This window comes from Danio rerio, chromosome 16, assembly GCF_052040795.2.
Source record: "Danio rerio strain M-AB ecotype USA chromosome 16, GRCz13ab, whole genome shotgun sequence".
NCBI lineage: Eukaryota > Metazoa > Chordata > Actinopteri > Cypriniformes > Danionidae > Danio > Danio rerio.
Window position 1 is genome coordinate 52,897,838 of NC_141036.1, and position 12,906 is coordinate 52,910,743.

Sequence of the window (12,906 nt, forward strand, 5' to 3'; positions counted from 1 at the left end):
ATTATTTTTTATTGTTGTTGTTATTATTAGTAATTATTTATTTTTTACATTTCTTTATCTGTTTTTTGAATGATACACAGGTATCGCTTATTTAGATGCGCACATAAACAGCTTTCGTTTGTGGGAGGAATGTTTAATTGTGTTGTCTATTCCATTTGGCCCTGGCTCTTCTTTTTGTATATCTTATATTGTTTATGTTATATTTATGTTAAGATAAATATTATTTTGTCAGTTTTGGTTATGTCTGGTCCCCCTTTTTGATGCAGCTTAAGAGCTGGGTGTGTAAAAATAGGGGCTCGTCCGGGATACACGTTTTTTACAGGAAGTTTATATTTGCTTTTGCTTAAAATTAGAAGTGGCATCTCTTGTGTGGTATGACACATAAAAACACACACAATCTGTCAGCAGATTCATTATAATCATCACATTATGAATAAAGTAAAAAAAAACTCTTTAAATTAGTATTGTTAAATTGTTTTAAGACATTAAAAGTTTTCTTCAAATTGCATAAAACGGTGTGATATAACAGTTGTATTGTCATTTTTATTGCTTTATTCATATTTATAAAAAAAAAAATTCTAGGTGTAAGTAAAAAAAAAAAACTTTAAAAAAAAAATGTTTATCATTTCAGTTTTACTTGGTCAAATTTACATACTAAAGAAACTAGAATATGTATATAACTGAAATAAAAATAAACATTACACAGCAAAATTACTAATACTTTTATTAAAAATAACTGACCAGAAATAAATTATTATTATTATTATTATTATTATTATTATTATTATTACATGTTATTTATTAACTTCAAGATTTTGCTTTCAAGTGACATTTCTTTTGTTATATTAGACGCATTTGGATTAAAATAATCTTAATAAACTAATGCAGAACTAATGTGAAATAATCAGAACTATAAGATAAGTCTATAATAACTGGTCTATATATAACTTTGTCACTATAAGAGCTTTATTAAAATGACAATTAATTGCAAAACAGATGTTTTTAAAGCGTCAAAAGTGCCTTAAAATGGAAGAATCCCTCATAAACATAAAAAAAACTTAGCTTATTTAGTGTAAAAGCTAAACACATCATAAAAAAACTATTACAGTATATCCTTCAGATCCGCATCTAGTATAAAGCTGCTAATCTCCAGTGTAATGAATGTGACCATCATAGCAGCTATCTTTAATGCAGTGTGTGTGTGTTATGAAGTGAAAGCAGGCAGGTGTAACACTGCAGCTTTGATTCAGAGTCCCGCTGGGCTCTTCTGTCATCTACAAACCTGTAAATGTCAGCCATTATTCAGACTCGCGCGCCGCTCATCGACTTCCTGCCACTCCTGATGAATTAGCAGGCGGCAATTAAGTGGAGTGTTTCGTCTTAATCAATTTACAACAAGTTTAAGCGACTGGAGACGCCGCCGTCAAGTGGAGATCTGAGAAAATGAACACTTGACCTGCCTCGCTATTCACAAAGACACATGCAAGGGGAAAAATGAGGAAGAAAGAGTTTTTATTTTAACTTTTTTCTGTTGTGATCTCCGTTGGTTTACATTGTGCTCTCCTGCGTTTGTCCACAAACATGGCCGACCACGTCAATCCTAATCTTATCCCATATCTTCACACTCCTGCAGGAGGATCCAGCTGCCCGAACACCAGTGCCTTACAGCAGGTGCGTAACTGTAATGAGCACGCTTGTGTGGTGTACCACTGGCAAACGGGGCCCTGGAGCCTGTGTGTGGAGGACGGCAGCTCCTCTAGCCTCAACAGCTCCTCCAGCAACGCTGATAAAGCCTCCTGCACCGCTGGCATCCAGACACGCAAAGTCATCTGCGTCAAGGTCAACGTTGGACAGGTGCCACCCAAAAAGTAAGATCTAGTTTTTTCTTCTTCCTCTGAGAAAGTCTGTATAGCAAATGAGCTCTCATTTGATTGGCTGATCTTTTTGCATTTGAAATCAGTAACTGTAAATACTTTTGAAAGTCTGTATACAAATGAGCTCTCATTTGATTGGCTGAACATTTAGCGTATGAAATCAGTAACTGAATATTTGTGACAGTAAGATGTTTTTTGTTCTTTCACTAAGATAGTTTGTATGCAAATGAGCTCTCATTGGCTGAACTTTTTGTATGTGAAATCAGTAATTATGAATATTTTTGACAAATGTTGTTTTTGTTCCTCTGAGAGTCTGTATGCAAATGAGCTCTTGTTTGATTGGCTGATCTTTCTGTATGCAAAATCAGTAACTGAATATTTGTAAGAGTCTGTATGCAAATGAGCTCTTGTTTGATTGGCTGATGTTTCTGCATGCGAAATCAGTAACTGAATATTTATGACGGATGTCGTTTTTGTTCTTTTACTAAGAAAGTCTGTTTGCAAATGAGCTCTTGTTTGATTGGCTGATCTTTTTGCATGCGAAATTAGTAACTAAATATTTATGACTAAGATGTCGTGTTTGTTCTTTCACCAAGAAAGTCTGTATGCAAATGAGCTCTCGTTTGAATAACTGATCTTTTTGCATGCAAAAACAGTAACTGAATATTTGTGAGATTCTGTATGCAAATGAGCTCTCGTTTGATTGGCTGATTTTTTTGCAAGCAAATTCAGTAACTGAATATTTGTGAGAGTCTGTATGCAAATGAGCTCACGTTTGATTGCCTTATTTATTTATTTATTTTTTATTTTTTTGCATGTGAAATCAGTAACTTTACATAATTGTCACAAAGATACCCGAAAAGTAAGATCTAGTTTTGCTTCTTACCCTGAGAAAGTGCAAATGAGCACTAATTTGATTGGCTGAACAATTAGTGTGTGAAATTAGTAACTGAATATTTGTGACAAAGTAAGATCTAGTTTTTCTTTTTTTGAGAAAGAATGCAAATGAGCTCTCGTTTGATTGGCTGATCTTTTTGCATGCAAAATCAGTAACTGAATATTTATGACAGATGTCGTTTTTGTTCTTTCACTAAGAAAGTCTGTATGCAAATGAGCTCTCGTTTGATTGGATGATCGTTTTGCGTGTGAAATCAGTAAGTGTGAATATTTGTCACACAGTAAGATGGAGACAAAGATCTGTTTTTCTTCTATTATTTTATTAATTATTATTATTACTTTTTCATGGCTTTAATTTAGTAGAGCAGTGCAATATAATATTAATTCTTCCCATTATAATAGAGATTGCAGGCAAAAACTGTGTTTTTTTAAGTGTAAAGATTTTTTTATATATTTGTATATAATTTTTATTTTATTAATTTATTTGTAAATTAGTGTATATTTTCTGAGGCTGTATTTTCAGTTATATTTTTCTCCACTCAATCATAAATTTCCATATATATGAATGCGTGTGTGCATATAGACATATAGACATATATATATATATATATATATATATATATATATATATATATATATATATATATATATATATATATATATATATATATATATATATATATAGACATACAGTTGAAGTCAGAATTATTAACCCCCTTTTATTTTATTTATTTATTTTACTATTTCACAAATGTTGTTTAACAGGGCAAGGAAATTTTCACAGTATGTATGATAATTTTTTTTCTTGGTTTTATTTTGGCTAAAATCTTTTATCTTTAATAAAGTCTTTAATAGTTTTAAATCCATTTACAGTCAAAATTATTAGCCCCTTTAAGCAATTTTTTTTTCAATAGTCTACAGAAAAACCATCGTTATACAATAACCTGCTTTATTACCCTAATCTGCCTAATTAACCTAATTAACCTAGTTAAGCCTTTAAATGTCACTTTAAGCTGTATAAAAGTGTCTTGAAAAATATCTTGTAAAATATTATTTACTGTCATCATGGCAAGGATAAAATATATCAGTTATTAGGAACGAGTTAAAAAAACTATTATGATTAGAAATGAGTTGAAAAAAATCTTCTCTCCCTTAAACAGAAATTGGGGAAAAAATAAACAGGGAGGCTAATAATTCAGGGGGTGGGAGGTAGGGCTAATAATTCTGGCTGTATATATATATATATATATATATATATATATATATATATATATATATATATATATATATATATATATATATATATATATATATATATATATATATTATATGCAGTAAACAAAACTTTACATATTTACATACACTAATCTTTACAGTTTTATTAATATCTGTATTCCGAAGAATATTACTGAGAGATATACTTATACATAATTTGTCTGAAAGCATATGTTTTGTTCTACAAATAATTGTACATTAGTTTCCTGTTTGTTCGCTCTAACTTCTGAAGTATGGAGAGACAAAAAAGAGGTTCTCCAAACTCCATTTGACTCATCATTTGAATCTGACTTCATCCAATCTTTTTTTTTTTCTATAAATGTCTGCAAATTAGCACATATTTATTTAAACAGTGCCTCATTTGCATATTTACATACAACATATTCGAAACATGTAATACAAAGCTTGTGCAATTCTAAATGTAATCAAGCAACTTGGGAAATACGATGATACTTATCAGTTCATTTCTTGAAGGACAGACTTTATGACGTCTCCATCTGTGTGATGTTTCAGTATGAGTGTTGTTTTTGAGTGTCAGGCTGTATTTGCTATATACAGATGTCTGCTTACAAACCCTATCACTCTACTGCAGGCAGAGGAGCTGCTGAAAGCTCAATAAACACTGAGTCACAAACAGGCTAATTAGCACAGTCATTTTCAGACTGCCTAATTTGCCATTGATGATAATAGCAGTAATTAAGAGGGTTTGATTCTTTAATGCAATTGAATCAGCACTAGATGAGGGTCCTCTTGAGGCTTAGCACAAACAAAGCCCCTAAAAATACATCATTGATCCACTTAGACATTGTCGTCCTGACATTCTATTGTGGAAACAGCGGAAGAGGGATTTTGGCATGGACAAATTGGGGATTAGCTAATATAATGAATGGCATTTTCCATTCGCTCTTTAATACTAGGAAGTAGATCATTTTTAGGATCTCAAAAAAAGGAGATCATTTTCATAAACTCTGTAGTCATTGTTTTGTACACATCAAATTATTTTTAAAAATGTTAATTAAGCTTTTATTATTTAAATTTTCACAATTGCCAGTAATTTTAGCAAATATTTGCATAAGTAGAACGACATAGAATGCTTTATTTTTTGTTTTTGTTATAAAACTTGGTAACACTTTAGAATAACTATCTGTTATAACTAGTTAATAGACCATTAATAAACTGTTAGTTAACAAGTTATAAATGACTTGTTAAACAAAAGTTATTAGTTTGTTAATTATTTACAACTGTACCTTATAGATGGCTAATAGATAACTTACAAGCCGTTAGTTGACAAGTTGTAAATGACTTCTTAACTGTATTTTAATGATTTATAACTATACCTAATAAATTAGTAATAGATCATGAACAAGCTGTTAGTAAATAACTTAATAAAGGCTTGTTAAGTATCTGTTAATAGTGTATATATGTTATTGGGACGTTATTCTAAAGTTGCAGCTATTCTTCATTTATTAACTGTTAGTAAATGAGGAATAGTTGCAACTTTAGAGTAACGTCCCAGTAACATGCTTAAGCTAATAACTAACACTTAACTATTATATTTACTCACACTTTACAGATCAGTTGTTCACCCTATAATAACACCAGTGAAACTTTTTTATTAGACCACTGGTGTAATTTTAAATTTTTTATTAATTTTGTTTTCATGTTTAGCACTTCATGGGTTTGTATTCTTGCATACTGCTGTACTGCCATGACATGGTTCAGTAGTTGTGTTTCTATACATTAAAGACAACTTTTAACATTTCATCTGTGGAGTTTCTTTGGTAAAACACAGCACACAGAAAAGCCTATAAGTGGAACAAGTTTTAGAAACAAACATTTTATATTTTAAATATTACATCAAATTTCTGTAGCTTGAACTTATTCCATCCATTTGCTGTTCTACAAGGATTCATTGGTATTAGTAGATGGTTAACAAACGATGAACAACTCTCGTCTGTAAAGTGTGAGTAAATATAATAGTTAAGTGTTAGTTATTAGCTTAAGCATGTTATTGGGGCATTATTCTAAATTTGCAACTATTCCTCATTTACTAACAGTTAATAAATGAAAAATAGCTGCAACTTTAGAATAACGTCCCGATAACATATACACACCATAACTGATTCTTAACAAGTCTTTATTAAGTAATTTACTAACAGCTTGTTCATGATCTCTTAAAAATTTATTAGGTATAGTTATAAATCATCAAATTTATAAATCAAATACAGTTAAGAAGTCATTTACAACTTGTCAACTAACGGCTTGTAAGTTATCCATTGCCCATCTATAAGGCACAGTTGTAAATAATTAACAAACTATTAACTAGTTATAACGGATAGTTATTCTAAAGTGTTACCCAAAACTTTTATTATTTATTTTTCAAATCTACTTAGTCATTCCTATGTTAAAATAGACTGTAAAAGATGTGGACGTTGTATTCGTCACCTTTAGGTTTCTGAATGATGCAAAAGAAGCTACCAGTAGGCGTGGCCAATCATATCCATTTTGTTCGCGCATCATCGCACCGACTGGGGAATACCAAACAATGGCAAAGAGGCGGAGCTACAGATGCCTGCTAGCATTTTGCTTAGACTGGCATTTCTTTGGGAGAAACGCTTAATACTTCATTACCTGCGACTCCTTTGTGTTCTGACCACATGTGCTTGGTTGTATGTTATATCAATCAATTTTGGCTTTTATTAATAAAGTGTTTAGACTTTTAAAAACACTGTTGTTATACATTGAGCCACTATGCATTGTTCTTATGACTTGTTTCTACAGGAGGAAAACGCGAATTAATTCCAAACACTTAAAAACTTTCAAAATAACACTGTATGACAACGTTTCAGATGACTGTTTTATAGCCTACAGCTAATCAATCTGTCAGATTTTGGAGTGCTTTACAGCTCTAAAGAACATTATAAACGATAAATGATCTTAAAAAAAACAAATACATTTATAGAGATAGTATATAAGTATATAACTTCACTCACCTGGGAAATGGAGGCCACGTGAATGGTTTGTGACCACATTTAAGTGCACACTGCATCCCATATTATCTGATAACTGCCTGAAACGTTGATACAAGAGAGCATGGATCCATGCTTTTATGTTGTTGATGCCAAATTCTGACCCTACTATCCGAATGTCACAGCAGAAATCGAGACTCATCAGACCAGGTGAAATCTTCCATAGTGAAATTTTGGTGAGCCTGTGTTAATTGTAGCCTCAGTTTCCTGTTCTTAGCTGACAGGAGTGGCACCCGGTGTGATCTTCTGCTGCTGTAGCCCATCCGCCTCAAGGTTGGATGTGTTGTGTGTTCAGAGATTCTCTTTTGCATACCTGATTGTAATATGTGGTTACTTTGAGTTTTTGCTGCCTCTCTGTCAGCTTGAACAAGTATGAATTTTTTACAGTATTTCCTGAAGAAAGTCTTGTTTGTTTTATTTCGGCTAGAATAAAAGCAGTTTTTATTTTTATAAAACATATTTTAAGGTCAATATTATTAGTCCCCTTGAGTAATATTATTTTTTTCGATTGTTTACAAAACAAACCATTGGTATACAATGATTTGCCTAAAAAACATGTCTTGTTAGCCTAATTAAGCCTTAAAATGTCACTTTAAGCTAATTCCAGTATCTTGAAAAATCTAAAATATCTACTAAAATATTATTTACTGTCAACAAAAAAATCAGCTATTAGAAATTAGTTATTAAAACTATTATGTTTAGAAATGTTAAAAAAATATTCTTCCCCTTAAAAAGAAATTGGTCAAAAACATATACATGGGCGCTATAAAATTCAGACTTCATATGTATATATTAAATTAAGAAGTGAATTTTCTACATTCTGATAACAAACATGTCTGTTCTTTGGACTGGCATGCATTATCATGCACAGTAAGATCAGAAACGTGTCTAACAAAAGCTTAAACGGTGAATATTGATCTCATTTACATGCAGTTGTCACCCCCACAAAACTTTGTATATTTTACATAGCTTTATAGGCATTTGATGTGATCCAAAACAAAATAAAAATTCACGTCCTCGCTCAGACCTGCATTTCATTTGGAATATCTTGTTTAGACGTGCTTGGAGTAGATCATAAATGCGCTCAGATGTCATGTTTTGGCCCAGGTCTGGGGCAGGCAGATTTGATGCTAGTTTTGCTGCCCAGAGCAGCTTTGTGTCAGTCACAGCATCAGACTGAGAAAAAAAAACTCACAATCATGCAGACAGACGTGTTAAAGCTCAGAGCCTGAACCTTTGATGCACATCACTGACAACTGCTGCTGCCATTCAGCTTTTATCTCTCACTCTGACAGTTTGGAAAGGCTAGTTGTTTTCTGAGGCTTTTTAGAATACTTATCTTGCCTATAAAGTGAAGAAAAATTGTCAAGAGTTCGTGCGCCTCCACTGTCATGGAGACAGTATGAGATAGAGGCGACTTTGTAACACTCGGTAATTACTCTCACATATTTTCTGCACACTATCCAGCATCATCTTTGGTTACAATTAGATCTTTTTATTGTTTTTGTTTAATTTAGATTTGACATTTTACCAGCGGCAAAATTTTATTATGTATTTGTGTACACTCTTATTTGCGTTTCATTTAGCCCTATAATACGTCAGTGCTGTAATTGCTAACTAAAACTAAAATTCATTTTTAATGATTGGAAAGTTTTTTTTTGTTGTTTTTTTTTTTTACCTGATCTCCAGGAGAGCCCTGCGTACCCAAACACATTTACACTGACATGATTTATCTTTTTTGATATTGAAAAATGTTATGCTTCTTAGGCAACATAATGTACTTTTGAGGCTATTTTAGTCAAGAATGTAGTTGTTTAGATTGCAACTATGCAGTTTATTTATAAGGATAGTGCGAAGGAAACAGCGAGTCGGTGTCCATTAGTCAAAGGCGGTTGACGTTGTCTATCCACAAGATGGTGCCAGAACCGCATAATAAGCCCTTGCTTAGAAGGATAAAACTGTGTGTTTACTTGAGCGCGAATAAGAAGCTGAAAAACGGAAGTGTTGCGGTTTTTAAGGTGGACCAAATAGAGTCAATAAGAAGCTGCGAATAAGAAGCTGGTTTCAGCCTCTTCCCTCCTTATCGCAAACACAACAGCAGTCTGGTAGTGATTGCGCTGCTTTCTTCGGGGTTAATTATTGTGATATTGTAACGATCGCTTAATGTTTGATATGCATTGTGTATAAATGTCATGTCCCCTTTAAGAGGACTTCTGTGATTGTTTTACCTTTGAGATGTAAGCACACATATATGGGAGCTCAGTTCAGTTCTGGCAAGCTCTGAGAAGTGTGTGATGGTCGCTCTACCACTCTATCATTCTTTAATTTCAATAATCTAACATTTTATTTTGTGATGGATGTTAATCAGATTACAGAATTAGAGTCTCTGTGTTTGATTTTCTTTTTTATATGATTGTGCCGTGGAACTGTTGTATAAACGCAATATCACACTCAAAGCAGTGCGATATGGCTGTATATCAGCACTGGTGGGACGCTAAGGCACTCTGCCTACAGCCTCGTGCTAACGCACGCCTCCCACCATATATATATATATGTATGTGTGTGTGTGTGTGTGTGTGTGTGTGTGTGTGTGTGTGTGTGTGTGTGTGTACACACTTTTTAGTTTTTTTTAAAGAAAATTATTCTGTTCATCAAGACAGCATTTATTAAAAAAATAAAATTTTTAAATACTTTTAAATTTTACATACTTTCTTGTTGTATGTAGTTTTAAATGAAATTATTACTTCAGTCATTAGTGCTTTTCTTACTATTACCATTAATAATAATATAATAATAATAATAATAAATAATAATAGTATTAGTAGTAGTAATAATAATAAAAATTATAATCAGAGGTATAATGTAATAAAATATTAAAGGGATTTCTGAAATAATGAAGCTGAAAAATCATTTTTAAAATCACTGAAGTAAATTATTTTATTTAATTATAAACCACTTCAGAACAGTTTTTTTATAGGGCAATAACATTTCACAGTTTTACAATTTTTACTGTCTTTTTGATTAAATAAATGCAGCCTTGATGAGCAGGATAATCTTATTTTAAAACATTTAAAAATCATACTGACCCCAAACTTTTGACCGGTAGTGTTTATACAGTTCAGAATGAACTATTACTTTCATTAAAATGTTGATAAAGTTCTGACAGAAAATTACCTGATCCTCAGGTGAGCCTTGCACTCTCAAATCATATCCGTTTTTACTGCTTTTTTTTTGCAAGTGTTTATATTAAAAAAATAAAATGTAATCATATTTTATTTTATCATTTATATTATCATGTCCATTCATCCATTGTTCTATTTATACATGTTCAGAATAAGTCATTGCCAGTCTTTAACAGTTACCCAATCTCCAGTAGACCCCTGCACACCCATAATCTTAACTTATTATTGAAAGAGTTACTATATATGTTACTATATCACTGTTGAAATATAGTATTACTATTTAGGCCACACTTTTTTTTATTAGAAATGAGATTTAATTAGTTTTAAGAGCAATTATAGTTGTCTTATTCTGGTCGTAGTGCTTATCAGGTCAAAAAAAGTTTACGTTAAAGAAATATCCTATTAGACGTGATTAACAGTGAGCAAACGGTGTTATAGCAGTTTCACTGGAAACTCTAATGAGCTACTTAAGTGAAACCTTCAAGGAAATGTGATCCCTCACTTCATGCTGCCAGTTATGGCAGTTAATCCTAATTGAAAAATAATGACAACTTCGAGAGGGAAGAGGAACAATGCATTTGTTCTTTCTATGGTAAATTGTATTTTACTGTAAAACATTACCAAACCCCATTGCAAACCAATCTTTTCTGTTTGCAACAATAACACGCTTTATTATTCAATGAGTCATTTTCATATATGACATTGTGGTGTAAACATTTACACTCAACCAATTAGAGCAGGTGCTATTTTGGCTGTTAAATAGTTGAGAATGAGCTATTGCATGTCTTGAAATGTTGCTAATGCTCTGTCAGAAATGTTCCCAATCTCCAGGAGAGCCTAGCATACCCACACAGGAATTGTTTCTGTGGCAGGATTTTCCACTTGAGATGCTGGTATTATAAATAAATGGAAAACCAATATATGCATGTCATGTCTGTCTATCCTTCTTTCAATCCATCCATTGTACTAGCTACTTAAATGTTATTAAAAATAACCCATTGCTATTTTTGAAATGTTACTAATGTTCTCTCAGGAATGTACCCAATCTCCAGGAGAGCCCTGCACACCCAAACCAAATGTGTATCTCTGGCAGGATTTACATTTTCTGCTACTGGTATTATGAAAACAATGTAATACCACTGAGAGGTACTTACAATTTCTATATATCCATTAGGGATGTGACGATCTTGTATGACGAAATCACGCGAAATTAAATCTTGAAGAGATTTCTCGTCGAGGTGAAAAGTTGTCATGTGAGTAGTGATGTTATGGAGCGTGAGGGTGAAATTAGCACTGAAGATTGGAGACAGGATTGGAACTGCAAATCAAGTATTTTGCACACACCTGGAAACCCAGGCTAGCTTTGGAGTTGCGCGTGTCACTCAGTTGGGCGGGTGAGTGTGAATAACCACTTTTTTTTCCACTGGAGTTATGCGGCTGCCGCGTCCAACTGCAACCACACATTAACAATGTGATAGAATAGCACTTTAGATACGCTGAAAGTCACAATCGTTGTAAACACAAGTGGAATTAAGGCATGTAGAGTATTCCTGTTTCAACTGCATTATTGTTGTGGAGTACAGACATGTAAAGACCGTAATCAAAAGAGTTGTGAACCTATACTGGTCTCTCGGTTTGGTTCGGTTACGATTAACATGCCATCGATTCGGTTTAATTCGATATTTCAGTGCATCACGTTGCATTGACGATGCTTTCCATACACAGTGTTATATTTGGGGGGAGGCTATAACAAGCTGTCTCTATAAACACAGACACACAGCATCCCAGTCTCTCATTCACACACATACACAAACATAGACAGCACCAAACAAACAAACACACACACTCACACACACTTAAGCCCCCGCAATATGCATTTAGCTGGGAAAGCTAGCGCTGAGCGGAGCAAAAAAAAAAAAAACACGAAAAAAAAAGCACTTTTCCGACGATCCCTTACTAAGAGCTCCGTTCAGAGCGAGCTCCCCCGGATAAACGCATATTGTGAGGGCTTAAACAGAGCGGTGGTCGTAATGTCGAGCAAAAAAAAAAAAAAAAAAGAAAAAGACAGCTGTGAAACATAACCAGCTTTGTCTTTTTGTAGGAAACACACTTTAGATCCTTTTAGGGTAAGAGGTTTTTGAGTTATTGCCGTCTATAACTGAATGTGTGAGGTATATCGAAAACTCAATTTAACCGCGCTCATTTCTGGCGCCCCCCTGGATGTACAGCGCCCTTAGCATTTGCCTTTACTGCCTATGCCACGGGCCGGCCCTGAGTTGGCTCCTGAGTGTTGTAAATACACGCGCTCACCTCCCTCACGCATAGGAGATAAATGATGTCAGTAAATAATAACCGGTTATGATTATTACTGAACCGATACTGAATTATACGCGTCTGCATCGCGGTGCACCGAAGAAACAATTAATTTTGACACCCCTAGTAATCAAACTAACATCGTGAAGGAGTTTTATCTGCATTTTGCTACAGAACATACACACATGGCTGTTTGACACCTTTTACAGTGATTGGTTTGACACTATTCTCTGTACCTACCGAGTCAGTAAAGTACCACAGACGCACACGTCTCCTCGAGACTCGTCACATCATCCTCACCGAACACGCGCTTATACTGTCTGGGTAAAACGTATG

General features: G+C 33.4%; 2 protein-coding genes and 1 long non-coding RNA gene across 22 annotated transcripts in view; 2 read left to right on the forward strand and 1 right to left on the reverse strand.

Annotated features, from left to right (window-relative positions):
- LOC147840426 (uncharacterized) overlaps positions 1-12,906 on the reverse strand; it is a 362,844-nt gene that overhangs the window by 212,108 nt on the left and 137,830 nt on the right. The window lies entirely within an intron of this gene.
- The window catches only part of thsd7ab (thrombospondin, type I, domain containing 7Ab), a 279,181-nt gene that overhangs the window by 173,339 nt on the left and 92,936 nt on the right, over positions 1-12,906 (forward strand). For all 19 annotated transcript variants that reach the window (XR_015510182.1, XR_015510188.1, XR_015510184.1 and 16 more), the window contains 1 exon segment: positions 1,634-1,868. Coding sequence is in view for 5 of the 19 variants with exons in the window: in XM_087284994.1 (XP_087141120.1) it covers positions 1,634-1,868 (235 nt within the window). In the remaining 14 variants the exon portion in view is untranslated.
- LOC147840427 (uncharacterized) lies at positions 4,147-6,772 on the forward strand. The gene is made up of 2 exons (XR_015512309.1): positions 4,147-5,156; positions 6,397-6,772. It is a non-coding gene; the product is annotated as an uncharacterized LOC147840427 (long non-coding RNA).